Source organism: Podarcis cretensis (genome assembly GCF_951804945.1).
Source record: "Podarcis cretensis genome assembly, chromosome: 7".
In the NCBI taxonomy this organism is placed as follows: Eukaryota; Metazoa; Chordata; class Lepidosauria; order Squamata; family Lacertidae; genus Podarcis; species Podarcis cretensis.
The window spans coordinates 15,666,687-15,683,875 of NC_137176.1; the positions used below are offsets into that span (position 1 = coordinate 15,666,687).

Below are 17,189 nucleotides of genomic sequence, written 5' to 3' on the forward strand. Positions count from 1 at the left end.
TACTTCTTTCAATTTAACTGAATTTAATTCTCGTGAAACTGAGAAACAAATCACTCCAGGTAAATCAGAAGTCTGGAACACAATTCTGGAAATCTACCCTGCAATGGAGTGTATAAGCGAATGCTGATTTTCTTTCATTAATTTGGCAAAAATAGTCCATAGTACATATATTATTAAATATTGATAACAGTATTCTTATTACCTAGATGACATGAAATAAGGCTTCCGAATTAATTCAGAGATTTTCAGCATTCTCATTCTTACAAAACTGTTTGTCTTTTACCCAACAGTTTTGAGCACAGATCTTCCATGAACTTTAAACTTTATTTCATTTTTGATAAATCCAGAATACAAGCCCCCACTTCCCTTTACTCTCCCTGCACTATACATTTCCCCCAGACAAAAATCAAAAACATACCTTTACCCAACTGGAAGTAACACATTGAATGAATTTGATTGGTATACTAAACGCAAGCCATCCAATTAATCTTGTTTACATGTCCTGAAAATTATAGATGGCTTAGAACTTTGAAAATACACTTAAAACTATCAAAAATAGCTGTAGTTTAAAATATTTGTCTCCACATTATTAAAGCTATTGTTAAATTATATTTTTATAAATGCCGAGTACAAATAGATAAAAAGTGATAAATCATGGTATAAAAAGAAAGAGACCCTTTTCAGGAAAATGTATTTGCAGTTCAACTGATCATATAAAAGCATAAATTAAAAAAAGTTTATATATTTTTATGTGCTATGGTTTCACCATTCATTATAACTACATTCCAGAATACTGCAAGAGAGGTCAGGGCACATTGTTCTTGTGCATGTAGCACAGTGACCATAACTTTTACACTGAAGTCACTCTCATAACCACCTCTCCAGAGCTGTTGTCATCTGATGAATCCTCCTGAGGTCGCATTCGGCTGAAGAGATGCAACAAAACATAGCCACACTGAAATCTTGGTGAGGTTAACTGTGTTGGATGAACTAAACTTCTGTTTCTAAATGCATTTAGTGGTAACCACAAAGTCCTAGATGTTGTGGATTCTCCTCGGTTGCTCTCTTCTATGTCTGTTGCTTTATCATAATTTAATACATCCCAGTGCAGATTGACAGCCCGCCAACGCTTAAATACTCTGCAAACTGAGGCCCCTTCATGCACAATAAGTCCTGAAAGTAAAAGAAACAAATTATTCACGCCCTCAGTTCTTCACACCGAGCACATTTATTTGTTAAATAAGTGGCATTAGAATTGAATTAGTACCCTGAGCCAAAGCACAGGTAAACCCAAGTAGCTGAATTACAGGTGGCCAGGACCCATTTATATATGTTGTAATAAACTGATACGCATCCAGGCATTTTTTTTGGTTCTGAGCATGAGAAAATGATGGTTTTTAAACTTATACTACCATAAATGTTTCATTTGTTTGCTAAATCAGTATAAGTTGGCGACACAGCACATACATTATAAACCTAATCAATTACATCATAAATCTGATCAATTATATAATTTTATAATTTATTAAAGGCCAGCCTTTAAAGAAATAAAGCTAAATATAAACAACTGTGACTTTTTGTCTTAATAATAATAATAATAATTTTTATTTATACCCCGCCCTCCCCCAGACAAGGCCAGGCTCAGGGTGGCTAACAAGCAATAATAAAAACAAGTTGAAGGAATAGAACTTTAAAAAGATTAAAATACAACATTAAAATATTGAAACATTAAAATATTAAAATGCAGCCTCATCACAGGAGGAGAAAGGAAAAAGAAAAAAGAAAGGGGGAGGGAATCAAATTGGCTCCAAGCCAAAGGCCTGTTGGATTAGACCATCTGGTATATGTAGTCCAGCAATGTGTGTACATGCATGTATTGTGTGTGTACATATACAATAAATTAATGCAGTGTGAGACTCAGACACTGCAACAGCAAAGTATGCTAACCCTGCAGGTGCTAATATAAAACCTGTAGCTACAACTGAGCCATAATTAAGCACTTTTAACCACTTCTAACATTATTATTAATTTGTTATTTGCATCCCAACTTTGTGTTCATCAAGTTCCCCCAAGATGGCTAGCAACAATAACAAAGCGGAACAAATTAAAACAATTACACACACACAAACACACACAAAATAAAAAGTGAATTAAAAAATGCAACAGGGACATCAGCAGACAACAAAATCAAGGACATGTTCAAGTTTCATTGAGGCCAAACACCTTCTAAAAAACCCAATGTTTTCACTGTGCATCAAAAACGAAACAAAGAGAGAACTAAATGAGTTTCTTATGAGACAGTATAAGCCTGGATACCACCACTGAAAACACTCTAGTGACCACCTGCCGCACCTCAGACAGTGGGGGTAGGGATACAAAACAGAGCCTTAAATGATTATTTGGGTAAGCAGGTGGGTTCAAACAGCAGGAGACTTCAAGGTTATAATATTCAGAATAAAAACAGTACTTTGAATTGGGCTTGAAAACAAACTGAAAATCAGTGGAGATGATGTAATAAATACTGGACCTATATGCTCCTTGTGTCATGTCCCAATCCCTTTGATATGCCAGGCTTTGTGTACAAATAACTGCTGTTGGGCAATTTTAAAATCTTTGCTTTATTTATTGTTGATTAAAAACTTTACACTTGAGAACTTTGCTGATGTATGATTTCTACTTCCTGAAGAAACAGACATACATTTATATATGTAAGAAGAAAAAGCATATTCCAAATTATTTCTTATCAACTTTAACAAAATGAATAAATCATTTCATTTTTTGACCTTACCTATGCACACCAGATCCATAAAACCATACATTCCATAGCAGATTTGAAAAAGGACATCTTTTCTTTGCCATACTGCATAAGGACTGAAGGCTGACCACAGAAGCCAAGTTACACTTGCTACTAAGAACAGTGATCCCAACATTACAGCAATCATCTGCACTTTCTCAACCAGAGTTACAGTAATGCTTTGCCACTAGAAGGAAGAAGACATAACAAGGTATAAAATGTTTACAAAAACATTGAAGGTCTGTTATGACAACCCATGAAAATGTTCACAGAGCCTTTTTACATGTATGCTGCATTATACCTGTGCAATAGGCTCCTCCATCCCTCTCATTAAATCTGCTTAAACTTGAAGAAGTTTAAATAACAGCTTAGAGTGTCACACAGAAATGACACGCTGCTTAGAAATGACAGTTAAATACTTGGTGCAAATATAGAACCATGTGAACACTATAATTAATATTTATAAAAATATTTATATATCACTATTCATAAAAATATCAGTGCCGTTTACAAGAATTATACAATAAAAGCCACATAAAAATGTTGAAATAAGAAATCACCTAACAGTTATGAGAAAATATATTCCTAATTTCCTGCATAAACTTTATATGTACTTAACAGTGTAATTCTATACACTGAAGAAGAATGATTAAAAAACTTCCACTGTTTTCAATGAGACTTAATCCTAGGAAAGTAGGTATACAATTGAAAATTATCTCTACCATGGAAATCAGAAAAACTTTAAAAGCTTTTGACTTAAGCTGAGTCAATAGATGGACTATACTTGAAAAATGTCTCCAGGGAAATCCTGCTACATAAAACAATGTTGTTTGTGCAAGAGAGAAAGAATGAAAAACCAACATATGCTCATGTGGAAAATAATTTTATCCTTCCAAAATGCTCTTTTTAAAAATGTAGAACCCAACATTATTTTTGATGAAGGAAAAGAAAAATGCTCAGCCAAAATAATTTTTTAAGCTTGTCAGCTTCGGCTATTTAGTAAAACCTCTGGAAAAAAAACAGTGAGAGAAGCTATCAAATTACAGGCATTTTGGTTATAGCTATTTCCTCACATTTATCAAAGAAAGACAGAACTACATTCATCACTACAATGGTTACATCTCAAGTTCATAACCATATGAACATTTCATATGTTGCTTCAATGAAATTTTAAAAGATTGATTTTTTTAATGTCTAAAAAGTATGTGCTAGAATAATACATAAAAGAATTGTTCTATTCTTACTAGTGTACTGGTATTAGTATATAATCATGCAGTTGTGGGAGACCTTAAATGTAGAAAATAATGGCAGCAGTGTTAGCCCATAAGAGAAATCCTGAAACCATATTTGACAATGCCTTTATTACAATAAAATAAAAACAAAACCACAAAATAGTGTGCAAACTTTTAGGTTCTCCCAAGCTCTTCAACATCTAACCTGATGATTAATACTGGAAAACATGAAAGCTTGCACACTATTTTTTGTCATTTTCAGTTTTTCTGGTTACAGAAAAATTTCCCTGGAAATAAAATTGGTTTCAATTACCACAAGCTCTACCTCCCCTTTTTCCCAGTAGGCAACAGTCACCATTGCTCTCTACTTCAGTTAGAAATTATACCAGGGCCGGCCGCAGACATTTTGGCACCTGAAGCAAACCACAAAATGTTCCCCACCCCACCAGGGAAGAAGGGATGAGTGAAGATGTACATGAGGAACAAGGGGAGAACAAACATCTACATTGGGAGCAAGGGCAAGAGGAGACCAGCAGCACCTCCTATTCACCAAGGGGCAGCTGTAGAGCTGGTACGGGGGGGTGGGGCAGCTGCTGAGGAGGATGCAGATCCAACACAGCTATCACTGCCACTGTGGCAACAGCAGCAGCAGGCAATGTATTCCTTGGAGGCTGGATCTGTTGCCCCCATGGATCCTCCCTCCCAAAGTGGTCACCTCACCTTGCCTCATGGATGGGCCGGTCCTGGATTATGCCCTATGTAAGCAATTGAGATAATGGAAAGAGGAATTGTTGGCAGCCAATAAGCATGGATCAACCCTGTTTGACTAACAGAATATACACCAAAACAGATTCCCCACCCCCCAAGTTATTAGCACTTTGGACCAGAATGCATAACCATGTGGGCTAGGAAACCAGGGTAGGAGTGGCAAGAAGTAGAAGAAAGAGGGACGACAGCAGATGAAATAAGCCCTGTGACCTTGGCATAGTGAGGTGTCAGCAACTCACGATAGATCCTTTCATTGTCTCTGGGAGACAATGTAACTAGAATGTTAATGTCATCTTAACGGAATTGTGCCTAGAGATTCTTTGCCAAATAAGAGAATTACTACTGACATTAAATATTTCTATGTGTCAAGACAAAGAGAAGCATGACTTGTCAGGGGAATGCTGCTGGGTGAGAGCATCCCCCCTCCCAAATTGAATGAGACATAATACAGTCTAATCCTCTTAGGTGGTCTGAAAATCTAGTAATACAACATGTGAGGGGTGCCATGAGAGCCAACATGCTATCTCTGCCCCCAATCATATTGTTTTCTATAAGTCGAAGTGTCCCTGTTCCTACTCATGTATGCTCTTTGTGGGATATAGGACCCTGCTTCAGACAGATGCCCTTCAACTCATGAAGGGCAATGAGGCAGAACTAGCACATTCATCTCCTCACCCCCTTCCCCATCCAGCCAATGGGTTATAGTCCCAGATTTCCAGAATCCCTAAAGAAGGCTTTAGATCAATTCACAAGGGTGGGGAGTAGTGAGGAAAGTGTGTGCTAGAAGTTTGTAATTTAATCTGTGTGGGGAAATCTGTATGTTTTGATAGTGGTGCTGAAAAAATAAGTGCTTTGATAACTTCCTACAGCAGAGAGGTAGAATGAACAGGAATAAATGTCTTGCACATTTTACACATTGTAGCTGCCAAGCTCTTTATGTATTTATGAGTGAAGACAAAAACTGTTTAAATACTAAATGATAAAATATTACAAAGTCTATTGGGAAGAGTGAATTATTGTGCCCTATTCTACCCAGGTGAGTGAAATTCCATTCATCACTGAAGAGAGATAGGAAACATTCTCTTCTGGACAGGCTTCTGGGAGCCATATGCCAGTGGCAGGTGGAGCCAGAAACAAAAGTGGACATGGTAACAGGCAGAGCCATTAATATGAATGCAGCTTCTGTAGACTAGTTTCTACACACATTCTCACACCCTTCTGAATCCTCTATCCAGGCAAACAAGCAAGATTATCAGCCCAGCAAAAAAAACTCCAAGAGGGTGCAAAGCAAAGCTGGGGGTGGTATGGCCTGGGAGAGGGTGGCTGTGACTAGGGAGTGGGGCTGTGGAGATTGTCCTGAGTGCCAGATAGATAGGCCTGAAAGGCTTAATTCACCCCACAGCCTAAGCTTCTCCATCCCTGGTCTTAGAGATTTAACTAAATAAAGGAAGTGGCAGGTTTTCTGTCAGATTTAACCTATAGGGTTAATCAGAATTTCCAAATTTAATAAAGCTAGGAATTTTAGAAATAGGGCTAAAAATGCATTTTTTAAAATTCTAGTCCAACTCTCTTCTTTTTTTTAATGTATTTTTATTAAAGATTTTCTTGGTTTACAAAAAATATGTGTAATATCTCTCTCTCTCTCTCTCTCTCTCTCTCTCTCTCTCTCTCTCTTTTCTCCAAGTAACATTTTTTACAGATCAGTTTCATTTGTTGAGACATTATGAAAAAGAGGGGGAAAGGGGGGGAGGGGGGAGATGGGTGGGGTGGGTGACAATGTTTCTATTATACTTAATATATGTGTGGTTTTGTGTCAGGGTCGCTTGAGCAGGTTCTCTGCTATTCACTTGTGTTCCTTTGGTGGTGAGAGAGGTTGGGGTTGGCCTAGGGCGTGGTTGTCTGGTTGTTTGTTTGTTTGTGATTGGCTGTAGTGATCTTTGTTTTCATGTGTGAGTGGGGTGGGTGGGTGCTTTCGATCAGGTTAGCCGTACTGATTTGTATGCTGTTGGTGGTTTCTTGTCATTCTCTTGTTGGGCTGTGTATGTGATAAAGGGGAGCCATACCAGGGTAAAGGCATTTTCTTCCATTTGTCCCCGTGTCAGTTTCAGTTTATTGGTTAGTTTTTCTAATAAGGCTGTTTCCCGTACTATTTGGTACCATTGGTCCATGCTTACACCTGACAGGTCTCTCCAGTGTCTGGTTATGGTGTTTCTGGTTGCTGAAAGTAGGTGGGTTCTTTGTGGTGTAAATGGGCATTATTGTCTTGGAAGATGTTTAGTAGGGCCAATTCTGGGGTGATTTCTAATACTTGCTTAGTTATTTTACATATTTCTCGTATGGCTGTTGTCCAAAATAGTTGGATTTTGGGGCATTCCCACCACATGTGGAGGTATGTGCCTATGGAGGTGCACCCTCTCCAGCATTTTGGTGAGGTTCCTGGGTATATTAGTGTTAGTTTTCTTGGTGTTAGGTACCACCTGTAGGTGAGTTTCAGAGTGAGTTCTTTTCTTTTTGTTGATATGGATTTAAAGCGGGGTTTAGACCACATTCTGATCCATTGAGTGGGATTAATCTCATAGTCTATGTCATCTTCCCATTGTTTTTTGATTGTGTTTAGGGGGTTTGTGGGATTTTGGAGTAGTATTTTGTATATTGCAGATACCATTCCTTTACCGTGTCCTTTTGTTGTTAGGAGGAGGTTTTAGAAGGTTGTCAGGGGCCTAGTTGCTGCTGATTTTACTGCCGGATTGTTTAAGAGGGCATGTAATTGGTGTTGTGCTAACCAGGGCATTTGGGTGTCTTCTAGTTTGTCTTGTATTTCTTGTGTTGGCAAACGTTTGTTATTTTTAAAAAAGTCTATTAGGCGATAGAAGCCTTTGGTTTGCCAGGTTTTTATCTGGAGGTTTTGTGCTGCATAGTGGAATAATGGGTGGTACACCAGGCGAATTAGTGGGGATGGGGTTGGGGATAGTTTGCCTAGTCCAACTCTATTCTAATTGCAAAATTTGTTATCTACATTGGGTGGGAACTCCATCAATGGAAACCCTGTGCAAGGACTTCTGCTTGTACAACGGCGTTTCCCCCCCCCCTTCCCCTGTGTGCCCCCCACCAGAGGTGCCCTAGATGACCAAAATTTGTTGTGCACACCCCTCCCAGCCCTTGAGCTGTGCTGGGCTTTGAAGAGGCGTAAGGGCTCCAACAGTATAGTGGATTAATACACCGGGTTTGCAAAATCCCAGTGCAAATGGCAGCTTCAGTGGAGGAATTTTCATCAGAATCACAGCATGAGAGAAATGTGCAAAGGTGCATTTAACATCATGTCTACAAAAATATTGCACACTGATATCAACCCTTGTACCTTGGACAATGTAAAGGAGCATAAATCTGGCAAAATCGGCCCTTAATTTCTCAGGATAATCTTCACATATCATTTCAACTTGCACGTTACTGATTTAGAGATTTGGCACTTATCAAAGCACTGCCAGGCATAATTTAATTTCTGGAGCAATCCTATGTTGTCAAGCAAATTTAAGCAGAACCTAAACAGCTCTTAAGGTATGATGAAGTTAAGAACTTCTTTAATGCCTAAGCTTGATGTTACCATATTTTTCCTCACTGATGAACTGAATGGGAAATATTTACTGTGTCTTATGATAAGGACATGCAGACTCAGTAAATGGAGATGAGTTAATAAAATGATGAATAAACCAAAGTATAAAAAATTGTTGCTGTATTCATACAGTCTGTATGATTATTGGAATTTTGAAATGTTACCTGACAAGGCTTTTTCATTTTAATTGCTATAACATGGTATCTGTAACAGCAGAGTTCACAAGTCCAGGACCCTCTTTCACTAATCCATTTCAATAGGCAAAGTTGATGTGTATACCGAACTGACCCATCACATCGACAGGGATTTAACAATTCACCCTAGGAAAAATAACAAATAGGGTTAAATGTCATAATAAATATAATATTAAGCTTCCAAATCCTTGAACAGTGTCTCTTAAAATAAGTTTGCAGGCATTTTTTTAAAAAAATATTTTAGCTGGAATAACCTCCCCTGGCCCTGACCATCAGTTTATTTTGGAAATATTATTCAATATTCTCCCATCCCAGGGTCACAAAAAAGAAAGGAAAAACATATAGACAAATTAACTCTTTGAGCAAAGAGCAATACTATTTGTATTGTATTTGCAAAAATGTTCATTTGCAATTTTTGAAATTTTTGCACTCTATGTACTAATAAAAAATGCATGACATCCAAGGGACCTTCATATTTTAAGGTGTTTTATATAGTGCATACAATCATTTTAGAGCAATAAAGTAAGGTTGCATTTATTCTGGTGGCATATGCATTTTTTGTCATGAGAGAGCACAGGCAACACCTGTAATATATATGATGAGCTCTGAAATTGGCTTGCCAGTGAGCATTAATGGTGAATGTGGCATCTAATAATATCTCCTGCAGCTTAACAAGAGTCTCAAATCTAAATGTCCATCTTAAAATAATGCAAATTTTGAGATTTTTTTTATATGCCTAGAACACTTAGGCATATATAGGTAACATCTGAGTACAGATTTCAACATTCACTGAGTAAGTCTTTGTCATTTGGTGATTCATCAGCCTCTTTCCTTGGCTCCCGCAGGTCCATGCCTCCCTTCTTGTATAAAATTAAACCTTTCCCTAACGCCTTTCCAAGAATCCTAAAGCTTCTTTCCCACTGCTTCACAAAAACTTAAAATTCAAAATTCCAAAGAGTAAAACTAATTACGCCACTATACAAAAAGTGTAGAATATGCAAAGAAACCATTACTAGACATATCTAATATACATAGTCACATATTCTGTACTGCTGCAATGCAGAATTCCAGAGCATCACATTAGACTATGTTGGAGTTTTGTCATCCGCTTACAAACAATCACCCACAACAGATCACTATCACCAGCACACATCCTGTTGAAGTAGCTCTTTACTGTAGTCTGGAGAAGGGAAGTCTCTTGACGTTCACTGCAGAAACCTTGGAAGAAATTCAGTTGCTATCTGCAATCAGTTTTCACTGCATATAAACTTTCGGCCCATTAATTTAAACAGCACAGTGAACCACAAAGTGAGCCGTAAGGTTTCAAACACAGGAAATTGTCACCTGATAAAACAGCTCTAAGGCTGTAATGACAGATTTAAGAATTCCCACTAATTTGGTAGAATAGGCAAGGGAGCCAAGTGGGGGAATACGGAACTCTTTCTGTTTAAGTTGACAGCTTTGACTCTTTATTAATGACTTAGAGAAAGAGGGGACAGCAGGCATTAAACTGTGGATTATACAGAACTAATAGTCTGGAAATCCTTTCAAAGAGTGGTTACAAAATCCAGCGCTATGTCAATAAATTAAAGATATGGAAATGTAAAAAATGGAACATGTAGGCACCAATGTAAACTACTGTATGACTGGGCGATATTTGGATGGCAATTTGAGATTTCTACGAATGATTTAGGACAGCCTTCCCCAACCTGGTGCCCTCCAGATGTTTTGGATTCCAATTCCCACAATACCTGATCATTGGGCCATGCTGGCTGGGGCTGGTGGTAAAAGGTAAAGGTAAGGGACCCCTAACAGTTAAGTCCAGTCGCAAATGACTCTGGGGTTGCGGTGCTCATCTCGCTTTACTGGCCGAGGGAGCCGACGTTGGTCCGCAGACAGTTTTTCCGGGTCATGTGGCCAGTATGACTAAGCCACTTCTGGCGAAACCAGAGCAGCACATGGAAACACTGTTTACCTTCCTGCAGAAGTGGCACCTATTTATTTACTTGCACTTTGACGTGCTTTTGAACTGCTAGGTTGGCAGGAGCTGGGACCGAACAATGGGAGCTTACCCCACTGCGGGGATTCAAACCGCCGACCTTCTGATTGGCAAGCCTAATTTAGGGTTCCTGGAAACAACAAGTTGAACACAATGTGTCAACGGTGGGGTATTGTAACAAAATAACAATGCCACTGATAATAGGGAAATAGTATTTGTCACAATACATCTAAAAATGGAAACGACTTTACTAAAGGTTGGAGGAGAAGAGTATGGTTACCTTTGACAAACTAGACAGGATGTGGAAGGAAATATATATCCTATAAATGGCCTTCTTTGAAGGTTTTTGAGAATAGATTAGGCATAATCTACTGGGAATGCTCTAACTATATGACATCCTGGTTTAGGGCATACTGTTGATTCAGATAACTTCTTTCTCTACAAATTACCAAGCAGAATGGAAAGATAGTTAATACCAGACTACGTAGAGAAACAAGTCACATTGTTGATAGGTGAAGTTGAGCAGGGAGACATACATACATCCTTGTGCAGAGCTATACATATACAACTGCATACAGTGTTTAATGGACTGGAGGAAATTGGTATTTAATTGATTTTAAAAAACAACAACTTCCCTTTCTTATAAGTCTCTGTCTCTTTCTTGGCTCCAGAAAAACACATTCACCTATATATGAAGTCTAGGTTGGCAGCGAGCAAAAAATGAGATTGAGGGCTAATATTAATGGAAAATCAAAGAATCATAGAATTGTAGGGGTGGAAGGGGGATCATCTATTCCAACCCTCTACAATACAGGAATCTTGACAATGTAGTGCTGGCTGCTTGTTGAGGTTTGAGAATCATGCCTCCCTTCATGTGCCTTGTAACTTCCTACAGTTTGACAGTTCCATAGGAAAAGTTATCACACTACCTACAAAACGGCATTATGTGTATCTATGAGCTGCAGTAATAAGCACATGTTACCCTCTAACAACCCAGCTCCATCCACTTAATATTGTAGGTGATAGATACACCACTGTGCTTGCCAATAGCTTTAGTTTCTGTTTTCAAATACGTATTTATCCCCACTGGCCTATTCATCAGTATTCCGCATTCTCTACCACCTGCACTTTTACATCTAAAAATGACCAGTGCCTCTACTGCTTATAAACACTGGTTAGATGTACATGGTTCCACACAACTTCTCTGCATAAAACCTCACACAGGAATTGGCAATTAAGTTACGACATACTTATGATTTAATAACAAATAAACTTTATCCATATTTGCTCCCACCAAGCCTAGTGGGGGCATGACTATTTAGCGGTTAAGTCTGAGGATCTCTCACGCTTAAAATTTATAAACAAGCAAACAAATAAATAAAACAATTATCCATTTCTGCTCCCATCAAGCCTAGAAGAGGCATGTCCATTCCGCTTCCTTGTCACAGTGTGCGGCACAGTTAAGTCTGCAGATCTCACACTTACAGATATTTGTTTATTTACTATGAAGTTGTATCTGCTCCCACCAAGCCCAGAAGGGGCATGACCACTCTGCTTCCTTGCCACAGCGGGTGGGGCAGTTAAGTCCGTGGATCTCGCTTTAATAAATAAGCAAGCAAGCAAGCAATTATGGGCATCTGCTCCCACCAAGCCCGGAAGGGGCATGACCACTCTGCTTCCTTGCCACAATGGGCGGGGCAGTTAAGTCCGTGGATCTACAGTGGTGCCTCACAAGACGAAAAGAATCTGTTCCGCGAGTCTCTTCGTCTTGCGGTTTTTTCATCTTGCGAAGCAACCCTATTAGCGGCTTAGCGGATTAGCGCTATTAGTGGCTTAGCGGCTAAGCGGCTATTAGCGGCTTAGAAAAAGGGAGAAAAAAGCGGAAAAAATCGCAAGACTCGCAAGACGTTTTCGTCTTGCGAAGCAAGCCCATAGGGAAATTCGTCTTGCGAAGCGCCTCGAAAAACGGAAAACACTTTTGTCTAGCGGGTTTTTCGTCTTGAGAGGCATTCATCTTGCGGGGCACCACTGTAACTTTAATAATAAATAAACAAATATCCGTATCTGCTCCCACCAAGCCCAGAAAGGGCATGACCACTCTGCTTCCTTGCCACAGTGGGTGGGGCAGTTAAGTCCGTGGATCTCACACTTACAATTTAATAGTAAATAAATAAATATCTGTTATCTGCTCCCAGCGAGCTCTGAAGGGGCATGGCCGCTCCGTTAATAAATAAGCAAGCAAGCAAGCAAGCAAGCAATTATGGGCATCTGCTCCCACTAAACCTAGAAGGGGCATGACCACTCCGCTTCCTTGCCAGAGCGGGTGGGGCGTTTAAATCTGCGGATCTCACACTTACAATTTAATAGTAAATAAATATCTCGGGACGCAGGTGGCGCTGTGGGTTAAAGCCTCAGCGCCTAGGGCTTGCCGATCGAAAGGTCGGCGGTTCGAATCCCTGCGGCGGGGTGCGCTCCCGCTGCTCGGTCCCAGCGCCAGCCAACCTAGCAGTTCGAAAGCACCTCCGGGTGCAAGTAGATAAATAGGGACCGCTTACCAGCGGGAAGGTAAACGGCGTTTCCGTGTGCGGCTCTGGCTCGCCAGAGCAGCGATGTCACGCTGGCCACGTGACCCGGAAGTGTCTCCGGACAGCGCTGGCCCCTGGCCTCTTAAGTGAGATGGGCGCACAACCCCAGAGTCTGTCAAGACTGGCCCGTACGGGCAGGGGTACCTTTACTTTTACCTTTTTAAATAAATATCTGTTATCTGCTCCCAGCGAGCCCTGAAGGGGCATGGCCGCTCCGTTTCCTAAGTCAATGGGATCACCTCGGCGGTCACCCCCCCCCCAAATCCCAGCCAACACTCCGGTACTGTTACCATCCCGGCGAAGCGAGACGCGGGATGCCCCGCTTCCTCCTTGGCGCCGCCGAGCTTTCCCTACGACGGCGGCGGCTGGCGCTGTCCGCGGTGCTGACGGCCGCCCTCGCCTGCCCGGCGTTGGAGAGCCACGTGCGCGCGGCTCCCTCCTTCCTTCCCTGCCCCCCCCCCCGAAGGCGTGTGTGGCGAGTCTCCCCCCCCCCCACTCTCTCTCTCTCTCTCTGCGCCCCTCCGTCCCGCCTCAGCGCTCACCTGCTCGGCGCCCTGGAAGCAGATCTTGCAGATGGGGCCGGCGCCGCCCCCGCCGCCATCCCCGCTGCTGTTGCTGCACACCGAGCGCGTCTCGGGCTTCTCGCCCCGGACGGCGGCGGCCGTTACCTCAGGAGCCGGCGGAGGAGGAGGCGTCGCCGTCGTCGCCTCCCAGCGCGGGGCGGGGCCCTCCGGCGGCTCGCCGGGGCTGCCGCCGCCGCCGCCGCCGCCACCGCCGTTGCTGCTCATGGGGGGGCCCCCCTCACAGACGCGCGTGCGTGTGTGTGTGTGTCCCCCCCCTCCCACGCACGCCCAGTCTCGCCCCCCTCCCCCTCTGCGGAGGGGAGAGAAGGGCTGGGACACGGGCACGAGCCTCCCGGCTGGCTGGCGAGGGGGAGCGGGGGCCGCGTGCCGAGCCGCCGCCGCCGCCGCCTCCTCCTCGCGCGCGCACCCCCTCCCTCCCTCCCGCGTAGGCTTTAGTGCCGGCGCGCGACTCCCCTCCGCATCTGACGCCTCAGAACGCGGCGGCGAGAGAAACCGTTGGGAGACCGTTGGCGGGCGCGAGCCCAGGTGGGGTGGGGGGAGGGGCGTGGGGGGGGGAAAGCGCGCCAAAGGAAGACGCGCGCCTCGTCACTCGCGGAACCGCCGCATAAGGAAGCCGGGCACACGCACTCTGCCGCCCCCCCACCCCCCCACCCCCCAAAATAGTGACTGGCGACGTCCCTCAGCCAACGTCGACATAGTTGCCTGGCTACCTTTCCCCTCACCTCACAAAGGGGCCAAATGTCCTCTTCTTGTGGGGTCACGTGGTTGTTTTACCTCAGGTTTCCTTCGAGGGACCTGTCTGGCCTCGAAGCTGATTCGCCTCGCTGTCGTTGAAATTCTACTCAGTATTGATCCAGAGTGGATTCCAATGTAAAAACTGGAAACACCGTTGCAGGATTCCCCCCCCCCCCCCACAAAAATAGACCAGAGGCGTTTCAATCCATCAGAGCTTTAGGGCTACTGAAGGCAATTGAGCATAATGGTCAGGAATCCAATACATTCAGGATTGGCACTGTCCATAAGAAATCCATGCCACACCACCCTAATGTGGCAGGAGAGGATGGCGAGTGTGGCAGGAAGATTTAAGTACAATCAAATAAAGATTTAAACATCTCTGAGTAGTATTGTATAGCGCACAGACATATACACACTTTTCAGGTTTATACATTTAATTTTACAATCATTTTAACATTTCAAAACTTGACTTCCTTCCCCCTTTCTGAGGTCCCTTAAGTTTATTTTTAACATCTTCCACATATCCAGTGTAACTTAATTTGCTCATTTAATCATCTGCTTTAAATATATGCTCTTATAAAACTGCAGGTCATTACAATAATCCTGCCAGTGTTCTTACCTGTTTACAGTTTATCTGTAAATATTCCATATACCATTCCCATTCTTTAATTAAAAAGGTCCGTTATCTTGATTTCTTATTCTTCCAGCAAGTTTCACCATTTCTGCATATTCCATAAGTTTTTGTATCCCTTCTTCCTTTGCTGGGACTTCTGCTTCTTTCCATTTTGCGGCCAGTAACATTCTTGTTGCTGTAGTCACATACACAAATAAGTTTCTATACAGTTTCAGTAGTTCTGTCCCTATAATTCCCAAAAGAATAGCATCTAGGTTTGTTTGTTTTTTATAAATGCTACTTTAAACATCCTTTATTCTTAATAATAATATGCTTTATTGATGTTATTAAGTAATAACAAACATATGTATATACTCAAGACATAAATACAAAAAGAAAGTCACATTTCCCCCCTATACATTCTTCTTAAGTTCCCAACGACTTCCCGCTACCCCATAGTGTATTTACTGCTTATTTTATCTGGGGCACTATCAATCTCCATTTTCTTTTTAATCATCAATAATATCTTCTATAATTATCCATCATATCACAGAAGTCATTCCAGTCCTGCCAATGACTTTATATTAGTACAATAATCTTTTAAATACTTTTTATACATACCCCATTTCCGAATAAATGTTTGTTCAGCATTACCTCTCACTTTGTCTGTCATTTTGCCAAAATGACGGGCAAAACTGGCAAAAATTAAACATCCTTTTCAATTCATTGTATATCATTTCCTAGGATCTTTAACCTGAAAATGTATTAGAATTCTCAGGCATTTGGTAACACATTCATAAAGGCATTTGCTGCTCCCCCGCATACCCTGAAAAGCTCATTTCTCCGTCTGCACACACATCAAGAGACATCTGCACCTCATTTGTTCTTATGCAAACATAAGAGCTCTGCTAGATCAGACCAAAGGCTTATCTAATCCGCCATCCTATTTTCAGAGTCGCCAACCAGACGCTTGTGGGAAGCACACAATAAGCACTCTCCCAACTTTATGATTTCCAGCAACTGGCATTCATACTGCTTCCGACAAGTGGAGGTAGAACATAGCCATAATGGCGAGTAGCTCCTGATAGACTTGGCCTTTATAGATTTGCCTAAAGCTATCCAATTTGGCAGCAAATCACAACGTATGGAAATTAATTCCACAGTTCAGCTATATACATGGTGCGCAGAAGTGTTTTCATTTGTGTGCCCTCAAACTTCCAGTGTTTAGCATCACCGGATGTCCACAACTTCTTTTTTCTTCAAATTTTTTAATTGATTTTCCAAATTTATAACAAATACAACCACAAAGAAAAAGACATTACAATACTAAAAAGAAAGGAAAATAAAAGAAAAATACAAAAATACAAACCAATATTATTCTACAACCCAATTTCATTGACATTGTTAACTGACTTCCTCGAACCCCCCCATCTGAATTTCATTGAATCACCTTGTAACAGTTTTCCAAAATCCTCTTTCTAATGAAATTACCTCCTTCAAATAACTATCTTCCTTTCTTTTCAGCATGTCCTAAATCCATAATGTTTTAAAATACATTCATACTCCAATCCTAAGCCATTTCGGTACTTTCAAGTGACTTTTATTGTTTTATATTACAATATTTAACTAAATAGTCTTTAAATTTCTTCCAATCTTCTTGATATTCCTCTTCTTTATGATCGCGGATTCTCCCAGTCAGGTCAGCCAGCTCCAAAAAGTCTAACATTTTCATCTGCCACAACTTATAGCATTATGAGAGAGAAAGGAAAGCTCCTCTCTATCCAGTTTCTCCACATTATACATCATCTTGTGCTTCTCTATTATGTCCTCCCTTACTTGTATTTTTCCTAAACTAAAAAGTCCCAAATGTTGTAAATTTTCTTCATGGGGTGTCACTCCAGCCCCTTGACCATTTTAGTTGTCCTTTCCCAACTCTACAATATCCATTCTGAGGTGGGGGTGATCAGAACTATGCACAGTATTCCAAATGTGGTCACACCAAATATATTTTCAAATATATTTTCTTATTTTCAAACTCTTTAAAAAATGGTCCCTAACATGGATTTTGTCTTTTT

General features: G+C 41.3%; 1 protein-coding gene across 2 annotated transcripts; it reads right to left on the bottom strand.

The window, feature by feature from the left end:
* Positions 1–722: 722 nt before the first annotated feature.
* MARCHF11 (membrane associated ring-CH-type finger 11) lies at positions 723–14,400 on the bottom strand. Of its 2 annotated transcripts, none has more exons than XM_079985084.1 (4): positions 13,725–14,313; positions 8,569–8,724; positions 2,789–2,981; positions 723–1,173 (listed from the first exon to the last, which is right to left on the bottom strand). In XM_079985084.1, exons 1-4 carry the CDS (start codon positions 13,968–13,970, stop codon positions 851–853), a joined length of 918 nt encoding a protein of 305 aa, XP_079841210.1. In that variant the 5' UTR covers positions 13,971–14,313; the 3' UTR covers positions 723–850. The 2 variants fall into 2 exon arrangements, with proteins under 2 accessions (XP_079841210.1, XP_079841211.1); XM_079985085.1 differs by lacking the exon at positions 723–1,173 and adding an exon at positions 4,747–4,781 and having other exon boundaries at positions 2,825–2,981; positions 13,725–14,400.
* Between the last annotated feature and the right edge of the window lie 2,789 nt (positions 14,401–17,189).

Excerpts from the sequence above, each read along its gene's own strand:
- MARCHF11 (XM_079985084.1), bottom strand. The coding sequence starts at position 13,970 with ATGAGCAGCAACGGCGGTGGCGGCGGCGGCGGCGGCGGCAGCCCCGGC. Across the intron at positions 2,982-8,568 it reads AAATGAAAAAGCCTTGTCAG|TGGCAAAGCATTACTGTAAC; the intron begins GTAACATTTCAA and ends TCTTCCTTCTAG. Across the intron at positions 1,174-2,788 it reads TATGGATCTGGTGTGCATAG|GACTTATTGTGCATGAAGGG; the intron begins GTAAGGTCAAAA and ends TTTTACTTTCAG.